The sequence below is a fragment of the Aquarana catesbeiana genome, linkage group LG01 (assembly GCF_042186555.1).
Source record: "Aquarana catesbeiana isolate 2022-GZ linkage group LG01, ASM4218655v1, whole genome shotgun sequence".
Classification (NCBI taxonomy): Eukaryota; Metazoa; Chordata; class Amphibia; order Anura; family Ranidae; genus Aquarana; species Aquarana catesbeiana.
The window spans coordinates 207,134,183-207,148,628 of NC_133324.1; the positions used below are offsets into that span (position 1 = coordinate 207,134,183).

At 42.3% G+C, this 14,446-nt stretch overlaps 1 protein-coding gene across 1 annotated transcript in view; it reads right to left on the reverse strand.

The window, feature by feature from the left end:
• The window catches only part of CEP120 (centrosomal protein 120), a 182,028-nt gene that overhangs the window by 74,497 nt on the left and 93,085 nt on the right, over nt 1–14,446 (reverse strand). The window contains exons 14-15 of the mRNA XM_073624700.1: nt 8,156–8,245; nt 5,674–5,766 (exon numbers count right to left, since the gene is read on the reverse strand). Coding sequence (XP_073480801.1) covers nt 5,674–5,766; nt 8,156–8,245 — 183 coding nt within the window. The remainder of the gene's footprint in view (nt 1–5,673; nt 5,767–8,155; nt 8,246–14,446) is intronic.

The window sequence follows — 14,446 nt, forward strand, 5'->3', positions numbered from 1 at the left end:
CAACATGTCCAGAATAAATTAATGTGTCTTAGATAAGGAAATGTTTAAGGCACCAGAGTTACTCTCTGCTTTATGTCTGCATCCTAACAGATGTCGGATTTTACCAATAGGATTGTGCCAAGAACAGAAAGCAGGATATTCTCCCTGACCCTGATGATTTATGGCTTTTCTTCCCCTTCCACTCCTAGGTGGAAAACTTTACACTTCATAGGTAAAGCTCTAGAAGCCTGATCATATTTTACAATATATGAGGCGAAAGAACAAAAGTGAAAACAAATAGCATTGACATCATCACAATACGATTTACTGGTTTATTTGGCTCTAAAGTAACTATATTTATAGAATAGAGTTCTTTATAGTGGACCATTTAGTAACTTTACAAGTCTGCAAGAATAAATTTCTGACATGTCATTATAATTACAGAGAACTGTACCATTTACCATTAAAAAAAGGTAAACTCCAGTCACTGTCCTAAACGGACCCGGTCACAAATTTAAAAATTGCAGGTAAAAAAGTATTTTAAACATTTCCTTGCAGTGTTTTATTTTCAAAAATATATATATTTTTTTTTTTTAAACCATTTGAGCTCTGGAAGATGTGACCTCTTTCATAACCAGGCCATTTTTTGTTATTTGGCACAGCGCTACTTAAACTGGTAATTGCGTGGTCATGCAATGCTGTACCCAAACAAAATATATATACATTTTTTTCACACAAATAGAGCTTTCTTATGGTGGTAGATGATTTATCATATAAATTTAAAAAAAGACTGAAAATTTTGAAAAAAATCCCAAAAACAATATTTTTTACTTTCTGCTACAAAACATATCCAATGAAAAAAAAAAAATAAATAAATAAAATGTCTTCATTCATTTTAAATAAAATGTATTCTGCTACTTGTCTTTGTTTAAAAAAAAATCCCAGTAAGGGCACTTTCACACTCACATTGCCCAGGTGTCGGCGGCAAAGTGCTGCTATTTTTAGCGGCACTTAACTGCCGTTTTAGCGATGCTGTTCGGCCGCTAGCGGGGTGCTCTAAATCCCCCGCTAATGGCTGAAAAAAGGGTTAAAAGCGATGCTGCAGCAGCACTTGGCTGGCGCTGCCCATTGATTTCAATGGGCAGGGACTCTTTAGGAGCGGTGTATACACCACTCCTAAAGCACCTCAAAGAAGCTGCTAGCAGGACTTTTCTTGAAGTCCTGCCAGCACACCGCTCCAGTGTGAAAGCCCTCTGGCTTTCACATTGGAGTGACAAGAGAGGTGCTTTGCAGGTGCTATTTTTAGCGCTATAGCGCCTGTAAAGCGCCTCAGCGTGAAAGGGGTCTAATACCCATTTCACACAGCCAGCGCCCGGGTGCGGCGCTAAAACGCAGCTAGTTTTAGCTTTTAATCCCTGATAGCGAGCGAATAAAGGGTCAAAACCGCCCGCAAAGCGCCACTGTCCATTGATTTCAATGAGCAGGGTCGCTCACCGCTCCTAAAGCACCCCAAAGAAGCTGCTTGTAGGACTTTTTTTTGACGTCCTGCCAGCGCAGCGCCCCAGTGTGAAAGCACTTGGGCTTTCACACTGGGATTGCAGATGAAGCAATTTTCAGGCGCTATTTTTAGCGATTAATCGCCTGAAAAACGCCTCCAATGTGAAAGGGGTCTAAGTGTATATTGATTGGTTTGCGTGAAATATATAGCGCCTACAAACTATGATATACATATTTAAATTCTTATTTTTTTATACTACTAATGGCGGTGATCAGCAACTTATAATGGGACTGCAATAGTGTGGCAGTCAATCTGACACAAACTGATGCTAGGGGGGAACAGGCATCATTAGTAACATTAATACAGTGATAATTTTATACATGGTCACTGTACTAATGACACTGGCTGGTAAGAAGTTAAAATCTAGGGCGATCAAGGGGTTAAATGTGTGCCTAACCATGTATTACAGTGTGCTGCTTTTATTAACTGATCTCTCAGTTTCTCATCTCTGGACTTGCTGACAGGGTCCCGCTAAGTACAATCACAGTGGGTGCCAGGCAGGGGGCATGCCCTAAACCCAGTAGTAGGCGACTTATGGCGGGCAGGCAGTCAGCAAATGGTTAATGACCTGCAACGTGCAATTAAGCTGGCTAGCAAATTTGAATGTTGCAGGAAGTGTCAATTCACCAGCCTAGCCACCTCCATCCTTGCAAATCATAGCCCTATCCTCTGGTAGTGTCTAATTATTCTCTGTGATGGCCCAGCTCCTCTGCCCCACCTACATAACCTTTATATAGCTGCCATGGGAGGAGTGAAGTAATAGACTATAGAATTAAATTTGAGCAACAGCTCCAAGTTAGCCAACATCACTTCCAAGACAGTGTCACCCAGCAGCAGTCTCAGGGCTTTGAGGTCTACACAAGGTGAGCTTTTTACAAATAAAAAAACACACATAAAAAGATGTAAACCCTAGGTTCAATTTTACATTTTATTTTTTTAATTAAAGAGAGACAAAAGAGAGAAAACAACCCCTCTGGGTGATCTACATACGTTGCAGGGATTTCAGCAAACTTTGTTGCAGATTCCTACCAGTTTCTGTTCTGAAGGAACAGCGTTGTTTTTCTATGTCTTTTGGATACAGATTCTAAGAGTGACTTTTTCACCATCTATCAGCTGATGCATTTGCAGGTTTCTAATGAGGAGAGTGGCAGGGTCTGCATTCCTTTAGAAGCAATTACCCTTTAGGAGCATCTCATCAAAACTGGAGTTTTTGTTGCAGAGGATGACTAAAATCTGACTTGTATCTTAGTGCAGACTTCTGTGAAAATTTGTGAGCCAAATCACACAAGCAGCAAATGACATTTCCAGGGAGGTCCATACACCAACTGTGTATGGAATTACAGAATTTTACAGAAAATTACAATGTTGCAAAGTAAAAAGGAAAGGCGATTTTTAATAACATTAAATGACAATGTGGCTTGTGTAGCAAACATAAACGCTATAGGAAAGACAAGTGAGCCCGGGGTCACATGGTGGTGGGGTGGCCACACCTTCTGAAGCATACAGAAGTGACTGGGCGAGTTTAAAATGGTCCAATTGACTTCTACTACATAGCCAGCAGCGTAAAGTTAAAAAGGTAAAAATACTGTTTACAAGACAGCGCTTCAGCTGATGTAATACTTACATTGCCTGCCTTGAAAAAGTTAAGACATATAATCTTATAGGAAGATTTTTGAGCAGCATGTAACCTCTAGTATAAAAGTACAAAACAGTGAATGAGTAGCAAGAGGTTGAATAGATAGTTTATCCCTTGCTATCCAGCATTATATACAGTATGCACCACCTTCCCTCTTACCCAATTCCACTATATAAATTAATGGGACTTTCTGGGTACATTTCAAATTCTATTTAACACAAAAAAAAGGAGAAAAAAAAAAAATCTAAAAAAAATAATTCTCAGCTTTATTTACATCGTATAAAACCACAAATATGGTAAATATGTTAAAACCACAAATGTTATCTGGTACATATGTTTAAACACCTTCAATCAGTGACAATAGTGCAAAATAGAGCTGATTAATCGTTAAAAAAAAAAAATGCGATCTCGATTCAACCCCCCTCACAAAAAAAAAAAAAAAAAAAAAGAGAAAAATAAAAAAATAAAAGCGGGTAATGTTTATCACAACATTGCTCACCACTGAGATAAAATGGAACACCAGGGGGTTATTTACTAAAGGCAAATCCACTTTGCACTGCAGGTGCAGTCGCAGTAGATCTGAGGGGAAGATCTGACACGAGGGGAAGCTGATTTTATCATCCAATCATGTACAAGCTAAAACGCTGTTTTCCTTGCATGTCCCCCTCAGATCTACAGTGGCTGCACTTGCAGTGCAAAGCAGATTTGCCTTTCGTAAATAACCCCCATTGTATCATTCGGTTCTTTTAGATCAAAGGGATGAACTTCGGTCTGCAAATGAGGGCAGTTAAACTAAGCCTTTAACTGACACTTGTTGCTTACAAGTTAAAATCAGTATTTAGTAATCAGTAATTACTTAGAACCCCCAAACATTGTGTATATATGTAATATATATATATATATATATGTATATATATATATATATATATATATATATTTTAGCAGGACCCTAGAGAATAAAATGGTGGTTGTTGCAATATTTGTGTATTTGTGCAGCGGTTTTTCAAACGCAATTTTTGGGGAAAAATTACACTTCAATTAAAAACTAAACAGTAAAGTTAGCCCAATTCTTTTGTTTAATGTGAAAGATGATGTTACACCGAGAATTGTGAATTTTATTCTAAGCAAAAAATAAAATAAAAAAATCGTGATTCTCATTTTATCCACAATCGTGCAGCTCTAGTGCAGATTCATCACCACTATTTTTCCTAGGTCTAACCCAAGATTATATGCAATCTAAGATATCCAAAATAACATGTCTTATGGACTGCAAGACAGACAGAATTCAAATGTACCTGAAAAGTCCTATATATGTGATAAGTATGTAAAACAAATAAGGCAGCTCATACAATATTTTTTTTTTTTCATTCAGACAGCGAGTTGAACGAATAAAAAATGATCCGATTTCCCCATCCACACACTCGACGTGGATGATGGAATCCTCCCCGCTGAGCTATTGTGTTCCAACAGCGGATACACTTCCCCTTCCTCAGAATTCACTGATCGCCTATAGCCGGCGACACTGATCAATCGGGAAAAACCTGATAGGCTGGTTGTACAGAAAACGATCAATAGATCGACTCCTGTACAACCAGGATGCTGATACAGGGATCGAATTTCTAACCGTCCGAATTTCAATCCATGTATGGCTGGCTTAAGTTGTACCTGTATATCTGCAGCCATCTCTTATCCATAGCTGCTCAAAGAGGTCTCTATGAACAAGCCTAATCAGGGTGAAATGTATGAGAAAGGCACGGCCTAAGCAGGGGATTCTGTTTTGTGGCCAGCTACATAGACTAAATGTAGCCAGCTACATAGAGTAAAGCCTCCAATGCGATTCAGAAAGCGGTTTTTCCAGCCTCTGTGGCAGGCTTGGTTCCGGTCCGGATGTTGTGGTCTACTTGAGTCCACACTCAGGTGGACTTTAAATGAGCAGGAAGAGATCACAGCAGAGCTCTGGCCTGAGACTCAGAAGGGAATCTGAGAGGAGCTCTGTTTGGATTTAAAAAGAAGGTTTGCTTTACTGCATGTTTTGTGGGTGACAGGGACCAGCCCCACACCGTATAGAGGGGAGTCTACCGTTTAGTGCCGGAGGGCAAGGATTTACTTTACTGTTTTTTTGTTTGTTTTCATGACTTTGTGTATATATATATATATATATAAATATATATATATATATATATTACACACACACATAAATATATATACACACACACACACACACACACACACACACACAGAAAGACTCTTAAAACCCTATTTGATGAGCGTGTTAATGTACTTTAAATTTGCATTTATACATTTTTTTTATTTTTAACCATCAGCCTTTTACACAAAGTGCTTTGGTGAGACATACTGAGTTAAGTTAATGATAGTTTAGTGATTTTCTTTTAATGAGAATGTAATAAATATAGACCACCGTCTCTTTCCTCTGGATTGTTTCAATGTAGTTAAAATCTATTTTGCAATTATACTGAGCTGCTGAAATAAATAATCATACCTCAATTTCATCGCTGGCAAGCTGGCGCTCTCTCTTTTCTACATCTGCCAGAGTTTTTTGTAGTTGCTCTTGCAGAGCTGTGCATTCAGCAACCTAAAAAAAATATATAATAATAATATAGATACTACGTTTCACTCGACAAAAATATTGCATTTAATCAACCAAATATTGATGTTTTGACTTTTCTAACTTTTAACATGTGTTCAGATTCAGTTTTATCCTTTAAAACAAACAATCATCCTGGTGGGGATTATGAAGAACAGAAAGTCATACTGAGCGCTTCCTTTCATGTGTTGGAAGTCTTTCAAACAGCTTCTTTTCAATGTATTGCAGGTACATTTCAATTGATGAGAAAGTAAGGCTCAACTTGTCACAGACATATCTTAATACATGTACTTGCGCTCTTAACTAAGAAAAATAAAAAGTGATTGGCCCTCAATGACACTATTGTTAAACCCCTTTCTGCCTTTCCAGGGAAAGTAAAAATCCTCCACTGCAGTGGGGCTGCCCACGCACTGCAAGGGTTAAACGTTTGTTTAAAGCAGAACTATACCCACCTTGGCTCCTTCAACGTGATGTCCTGGAGCGCCCCGCTGGCATCTTTGAGCGGTCGGCTTTGAGCCATCGAACCCCATCCGCTTTCATTGGCTGGGTGTGGATGCGTGTGCATAGCTCACTGTACAGAGGCATCCAGGCAGGTAGGTAATTTTAATGCAGAAGAAACAAAGCAGGTCTCTTCTGCATTTAAAAATTGCCTGTTCTTTCATTTTTATTTATTACCTAAAGTTCCACTTTAAGTGTAGGAGACTGGTAAAAGTAGTACAAGCAGCCAATCCGCTCATGTGCTGAGAAGAAGTATGCTGATAGGAAGAGAAAACAGAGTGACAGATAGATAAGCTCATCAATGTGCTGCTTTTCATTTCATTGCCCATTCATAGGATAGGACGGGCTCAGAACAACTTGGGCTGAGAAGAACTTGGTTGAATGATGCTGGCCATCAGTGGCACAACAAAAAGTACTGTACGGAGAATCTCCGAAATTAAGGTGAATACTGCAGCTATACTACTTGAGGATGGGCAAGGCACCCTGGTTCAGAGAGTCTATGTTCCAATTATATATGAACCAAAGAACATTTGTGTGTTCTGATTATGAAAGAATGGTTCAAATCATAACCATGCTACTACCTCCCTGGCGCTTGCATGTTCTCCCTGGGCGGGTTTCCTCTGGGTACTCCGGTTTCCTCCCTCACTCCAAAGACATGCTGTTAGGTTAATTAGATCCTGTTTAATTTGACCCTAGTATGTGTATGAGTTAGGAACCCTAGACTGTAAGCTCCTTGAGGGCAGGGACCGATGTGAATGTACAATATATATGTACAGCACTGCATGAATTGATGGCGCTATACAAGTACTTGTAATAAAAAAATAAACAGTTGTCAGTAGTTGTTATGGTGTTCAAGATTTCCAGACAGTTCAGTTGTGAATCTAGTGAACAGCATTGGAATGTTTTCTCTGAAAAAGCTTTAAAATGGTCAGTCTACATAAAAGTGACATTTAAAGTGGTTGGAAACCTTCACATATACCCAGTGAAGTGACTGGTCACAGGTGATAGACAGATACAACTTATTTAGGAGGATTTGTTTCATCTCTGTATCTGCAGTCTACTTTTCTCTACATCTGTTCCAAGTGCAGAATTTTAAAACTTGTCTGAGAATTAAAAATAAAAATAAAAATAAAAGGGGCGGAGAGTTACACTTTGCAGAGCTCAGTGAGGAGAGCTCTGAAAGCTGATTGGAGGGAAGTGGCACGCCCCCTCCACACAAGAACAGAGCTGAGGCTGTCAATCAGCTAGAGCTCCCTCCCCGTCACCATTTTTCTCTTGGTGTCAAGAAAACTTGTCAGAAGTGATTTAAGATGATAGCACAGGAATTAAGCAGCAGACAGAAATGACACTTAGTGCTCTGAATTGAGACAAGTACACACTATAGAGGGATATGCTTTGCTCATATTTCATGTCTAAGGTTTACAGCCACTAAGTTATAGGTGGTGCCTGGAATTAGTTCCTGGCTTTTTATACTCCAAGAGTGAGAGATTGATCCTGTAGTTCCAGTCTGTATGTGGACTGTTCCTGTCCACCTTGGAGTTCCTGAATGTTTGTTACCTTCCCAACAATGTAAAATAAATATAACTCCAACAGAGACCGCGGGACCACTTATAATGGCAACAGCAGGTATGCAGACTCAAAAATTAATAAACAGAGTACATCAGATATACTAATTGTATATCTATATAGCTATCTAGATATAAGAAATTGTCATAGGGTTTAACTTCTAAATATCTATCAAAACTGAAATATTAAGTTTTGGGTGGACTGACACTTCACTGGTTGATGAGCTTGAGAAATGGGCCACTTATCATAGATCAAAACACAGACGACCTCAAATGAAAACAGTTAAATGTGCATATTCCTTGTTAGGTCTGACCTTTTTCTTCACTATTGCTTCCCTCTCTTTGTCTCTCCGATTCCACTGTTCTGCTAGATCTTGTATGTGAGCCAGCTCTTTCTTCTTCAACTGCCATAAAAATGCAAAGACACAAAGCAGACAGGTTAAAAAGGCATGCCGTTTCTATTTTTACCTATTTATCTGAATAAAAAGAAAATCTAAGATAAAAAGGTATGAAACAAGTTACATACAGTATATTTTACTACGCAAGTGAAATATTGTCACCATAAAGCAATTCATTTCCCATCGCATGTATATTTTTATCTCCCTCCCGTCCTTTATGTTGCTTTGTACCTCTACTACCAACATGTCACACTGAAAACGTGGCCAAACTGCATGGAAGTGGTTCCTTCATTTTTGGAAGCCATTAAGAAGAGAGAAAGAGCATGTGGAAAGTGAACTGTACAAATGTCATACAGAGAAAAATCCAATACTGTACATACAGTATGTAATAAATAAAAGGAACAAAAAGGAAGCCAAAACTTCTAAGGTATTGCTTACACTTGCTCATTTTTGGTGAAGTTAAGTGCACGAAAAAGTGAGAATGAGATTTGGATCATTATAAGTGGAGTTCCACCCAAAAGTGGAACTTCCACTCATCGGATTCCTCCCCCCCTCCGGTGTCACAGTTGGCACCTTTCAGGGGGAGGGGGGGTGCAGATACCTGTATATTACAGGTATCTGTACCCACTTCCGGCATAGATAGCCGCAGTTATTTACGCCACTTCCTGCTCCCTCCCCGCTCCCTCCCCGCTGTCTGCTGGGAAACACACGAGTCCCAGCGACAGCAGGGACCATTCGTATTGCGCTGCGCGACACGCGCATGCGCAGTAGGGAACCGGGAAGTGAAGCCGCACAGTTTCACTTCCTGATTCCCTTACTGAAGATGGAGGCGGCAGCACCCGAGGACGGAGAGACGGTTCGGCCTCGGGTGCCGACATCGCGGGCGCCCTGGACAGGTAAGTGTCCATGTTTTAAAAGGCAGCAGTATTTGTAGCTGCTGACTTTTAAAAAAAAAACATTTCGGCGGAGCTCCGCTTTAAATTAAAAAGAAACCATTCACATGTTTTCATTTTCCTCCAGCAATTCCAGTAATAATGGCACAAATCTTGTGTGCATTTTCACATGCTTTTTTTTTTTTTTTTATCTTTAACCCCTTAAAGCCTAAAGATAACACAAAGCTTAACACCTGAATGCAGATTTGCAACTTTGGCATGTGCATATCATCACTACTGTATCCAGATGAATTATACCCTTTCTCAGGACATATTGGGCCTTCATTTGATGGCAAATGGTAATGGATAGCTCCCTAATTTTTTTATTACCATCTAAGAAAAACTGCCCCCCCCCCTCCAAAAAAAATAGGATTTTTATAACAGCTTACCTGTAAAATCCTTTTCTTGGAGTACATCATGGGACACAGAGCACCATGGTAATTACTATATGGGTGTATAGGCACCTTAAGGTGATTGAAACTGGTATACCCAATACAGGAAGTTCCCCCCCTCCTCCTACCAGAGGTACCTCAGCAAAGCAATATACCTAAACCCCAAAAAGAGGGGAGGGACCTCTGTGTCCCATGATGTACGCCAAGACAAGGATTTTACAGGTAAGCTGTTATAAAAATCCTATTTTCTTTATTGTACATCATGGGCCACAGAGCACCATAGTAATCACTATGTGGGACGTCCCATAGCAATGCTATTTAAGGGGAGGGAGACACAACCCGGTAGGGCACCCCCAAACTTGAGGACTCATACTGCTGCCTGCAGCACACTGCGCCCAAAGGCGATATCCTCATATCTCCTTACATCCACCTGATAAAACTTGGTGAATGTATGTACTGAAGACCAAGTTGCAGCCTTACAGATCTGAGCCATGGAGGCCTGGCGACGCACTACCCAAGAAGCATTAACCGCCCTGGTAGAGTGCGCTTTGACTTTAAAAGGTGAAATCTTACCCTTTAAATCATAAGTCTGAATTATAACTTGCCGAATCCACTTAGCGACAGTGGATTTCGACGCTGCTTGTCCTTTCTTAGGACCTTCTGGCAGTATAAATAAGACATCAGTCTTCCGGATTTGAGCAGACGCCTTAAATAGACTTTGACCGAATGTGGGTTTCAATAGCCATTAAATTTAGCGTTCGTAAGGTAGGATGGAATATCGGCCCCTGTGAGAGTAGGTCTGGCCGTAGTGGAAAGGACCATGGATCCTCCACCGCCATCATTACGATTTCTGCATACCAGGACCTTCTGGGCCACGCTGGGGCTACCAGAATTACCGGCTTTCTTTCCAGCTTGATCCTGCAAAGAAGTCGTGGCAGCAATTGAATAGGGGGAATGCATAAATCAGTGAGAACTGTTCCCACGGGATCACCAACGGATCTGTTCCGCATGCGAGTGGATCCCTTGTTCTGGACACAAAGTTGACTAACTTCATGTTGAACCTGGACACCAGAAGATCTACGTCCGGAGTCCCCCATCTTTGGCAAACAGCCTGAAAAATGTTGGGATGAAGAGATCATTCCCCCGGGAATAACTGCTGGTGACTCAGGTAATTCGCCTGCCAATTCTCTACTCCTGGAATTAAGACAGCCGATAGGCAAGGAACATTCCTTTCTGCCCAAGTTAGAATATGGTTCACCTCTGTCTGCGTGCGAGACTCTTGGTGCCCCCTTGGTGATTTATATAGGCCACAGCTGTGACATTGTCGGATTGGATCCTGAAAGGACAATACTGTAACCTGAAAGTCCAGGCCTTCAAAGCCAGACGCACTGCCCGAATCTTTAGGATATTGATGGGCAAGGCTTTCTCAGTTCTTGACCACTGTCCTTGGCCAGCTGTCTTCTCTAGTACTGCTCCCCAGCCTGAAAGGCTGGCGTGTCGTTACCACCTTCCAGATAACCGGTCTGAAGGATTTTCCTTTCAGCAGATTCTCTGTTAGTAACCACCAACTGAGGCTTTGGTATACCCTTGGGGACAGACGCATTGGAAAGTCTAAAGCTTCAATCGTTTTGTTCCAAGCAGACAGGATATTGTTTTGCAACAGTCTTGAATGGAACTAAGCATAGGGAACTGCTTTGAATGAAGCCACCATCTTTCCTAACAACCTCATGCAAAGGCGAATGGAGGGATCTCCTTTTGACCTGACCATCTGCACTAGCTCTCTTATGGAGTTGATCTTAACCTGAGGCAAGAACACCCTTTTCTGGGCTGTATCTATGATCAGACCCAAGTACTCCAGCCTTTTTAGCGGTATTAAGGAAGACTTCTCTAGGTTGAGAATCAAGCCTAGACTTTCCAGGTAACTGGTTGTAATGCGTACACTTTGCTCCAAACGAGACACTGACTCGTCTATTAGCAATAGATCGTCTAGGTACGCCTAGACTGTTATGCCCTGTGCCCTTAACCTGGCTAGAGGTGGGGCCAGCAGTTTTGTGCCGAAAGACAAAGTTACAAACTGAAAATGCTGTTGTTCTACTTCGAACCGCAGAAACCTTTGGTGAGCAGGAAATATAGGGACATGCAGGTATGCATCCCTGATGTCGATAGATGCCATAAGTTCTCCTCCTTGTAGGATAGAAACCACTGACCTGATCGACTCCATGAGAAAGAAGCGGATCTTCAGGAACGGATTTAGATTTTTTAGATCTAGAATGGGTCTGACATCTCAATTCGGTTTTGGTACCGTAAAGAGATTTGAATAAAACCCCAAACCTTGCTCTTCTGTGGGAATTTGTATAATCACCCACTGAGCCATTAATCGGTCTAGTGCCCGAAACAGAGATGGTCTTTTCCCTGGATCTTTGGGAACGTTTGACCTCTGGAAACGAGATGGTGGAAAGTCCCGAAATTCCAGCTTGTACTTCAGAGTTACCGTGGAGATGACCCATCTGCCCTGAATTTCTTCTTGCCAGACTTCTGAAAACTGCAGAAGTCTTCCCCCCACCATGGCGAGGGGGGGTGCCTCTTTATAATGAGGCTTTAGAATTTTGTTTTGCAGGTTTCTTTTGAGCCTGGGCCTGACCCTGAGGTTTTCCTCTAGAGTCTGACGGCGGAGTCCGTCGCCACTGCCTAGAGCCCCTGGCGCAGGAGAAAGAGCCCGCTTAAATGAAGGGCATTTATTCTTTCTTTTGACTGGAAAAAGAGTACTTTTCCCACTGGAAATCGTTTGGATGTATTTGTCCAAATTATCCCCAAATAGCCGATCTCCATGAAAAGGAAAACCAGTCAGGAGCTTTTTGCATGGTGCTTCGGCTGACCAATTTTTTAACCACAGGATTCTACGCATGTGTACTAGCACAAGTGCAAGGCGGGACGCCTGGTGAATAGAATCTTTAATGGCGTCTATGGCAAAACATAATGCTTTCGGTAGTTTGGCCAAATCCAGGGCTTGTTGTGCAGGAACCTCTTTAAGGGCCTGTCTGAATTGGTCCTTTAGACCCCTTTCACACTGGAGCGTTTTGCAGGCGCTATAGCGTTAAAAATAGCGCCTGCAAACCGCACTACAACGGCTGCTCCATTCACTCCAGTGTGAAAGCCTCAGGGCTTTCACACTGGAGCGGTGTGCTGGCAGGGCGTCAGAAAAAGTCCTGCCAGCAGCTTCTTTGGAGAGGTGAAGAAGCGGTGAACTCACCGCTCCTCCCCACTGAAATCAATGGGGCAGCGCTGCGATACCGCTGGCAAAACGTCACTCCGGCAACGCTTTGCGGGCGGATTTAACCCCTTTTCGGCCGCTAGCGGGGGGTTAAAACCGCGCTGCTAAAACGGTGCTAAAAATAGCACCGCTGACGCCAGTGGCGGCACAGTGTGAACGGGGTCTTAGGGATTGACAGATGCCTATTGCAATGACTGCAGGCTGAGTAACGGCACCTGCCAAAGAAAGAGGACTTTAATAGGAATTCCAACATTTTATCTGTTGGATCCTCAAGCATTTGTGCATTGTCTACTGGACAAGTTAGACTTTTATTCACACTGGAAATCGCAGCGTCAACTGCTGGTACATTCCATTTTTGGTGAATTTCTCCTCCATGGGATAGAGAACTGAGAATTCTCTTTGCAGGGAGAAAATGCTTATCTGGGTGATCCCATTCAGCATAAATAAGCTGTTCTAGTAATGCATGGACAGGAAACGCATGCAAAGGCTGTGAAGGTTTTAAGGAACCCAAGGAAGAAACCGAACTTTCAGCAGACTGCGTTAGGGGTAGCATGAAAGTAGAACGAATCATCTCTGTAAGAGATTGTATCAGCAACTTCTCAGATTGCGAGGCTGAAAAGGGTTCATCTACCGTTGTATCCTCCGCAGAGGAGTCATCGACTTGTCTTTCCTCCTGATTGCCTGAGGGTAACACCTCATCCTATACCCACTGTTCCCCTTGCAAAGGGTCTAAAGTGGGCAGGGGGATCTAACACGATTCCTATCCATTTGAATGGAGGATTTGATTAAAGCTGCTAATCTTCCTTCTAGGCCCTGCAGGGCGGAGGAAAAGGCATCTTCAGTCACTTATAGAGGGGCTGAGATGAGAGAAGCAGCTGCACCACCAATTTGTTCCAATGACTCACCCTGGCTTGCCATAATTGGTATTTCAGGCAAGAATGACAGTGTGGAGACACGACTGGAGTTCCTAGCACCTGGGAGTGAAACCTTTGATACCTTTTTGGTCTTTGTGGTGTCTTTTTTTGGTGCGCATAATCCTAAGCACAAAAGTAGAGGCACTATTTAATTCCACTAATTGCTGAACATAGTCTGACAGTATAATGCCGCTATACAAGTTCAGCCTAGCGCTGGGAAAAATGTCCTACCTGTATTAAGAATGCCACGTGCAGCCCTTACGTGCCCCACCGCTCCTGTGTCCCGAGTGTAGCCTGCTTGCTCCTCCTTGCAATGAGCCGAGGAGAGACTGCTCCAGCTGATCCTTAAGCCTGTGCTTGTGCTGTGCGTTCTCATGGATGCTACACGGTGCTGCGTCTAGGCCCCACCCCCTTCGTTAACCCACCTCCTTTTCGTTTGAAAAAACCTCCCACACTCGCGCGACAGCGTTTGGAGGCAGAGCCCAATGCCCATTCTACACACCAAGTACTTAAAGACTAGCGCCACCTTTATTCAAGGTGTGTCATGTTGCTAAGCCCCCCTCCTCCGTTACAGTGTACAGGGGTTCCACTCCCCACCAGTCGATGTCACTTTTAAAATTGAATCAGCTTTACAGTGCTCTGCCCACACAGCCGCATCATTATTTCATGGGGATCTGTGAATGAATGGACTACAAGTG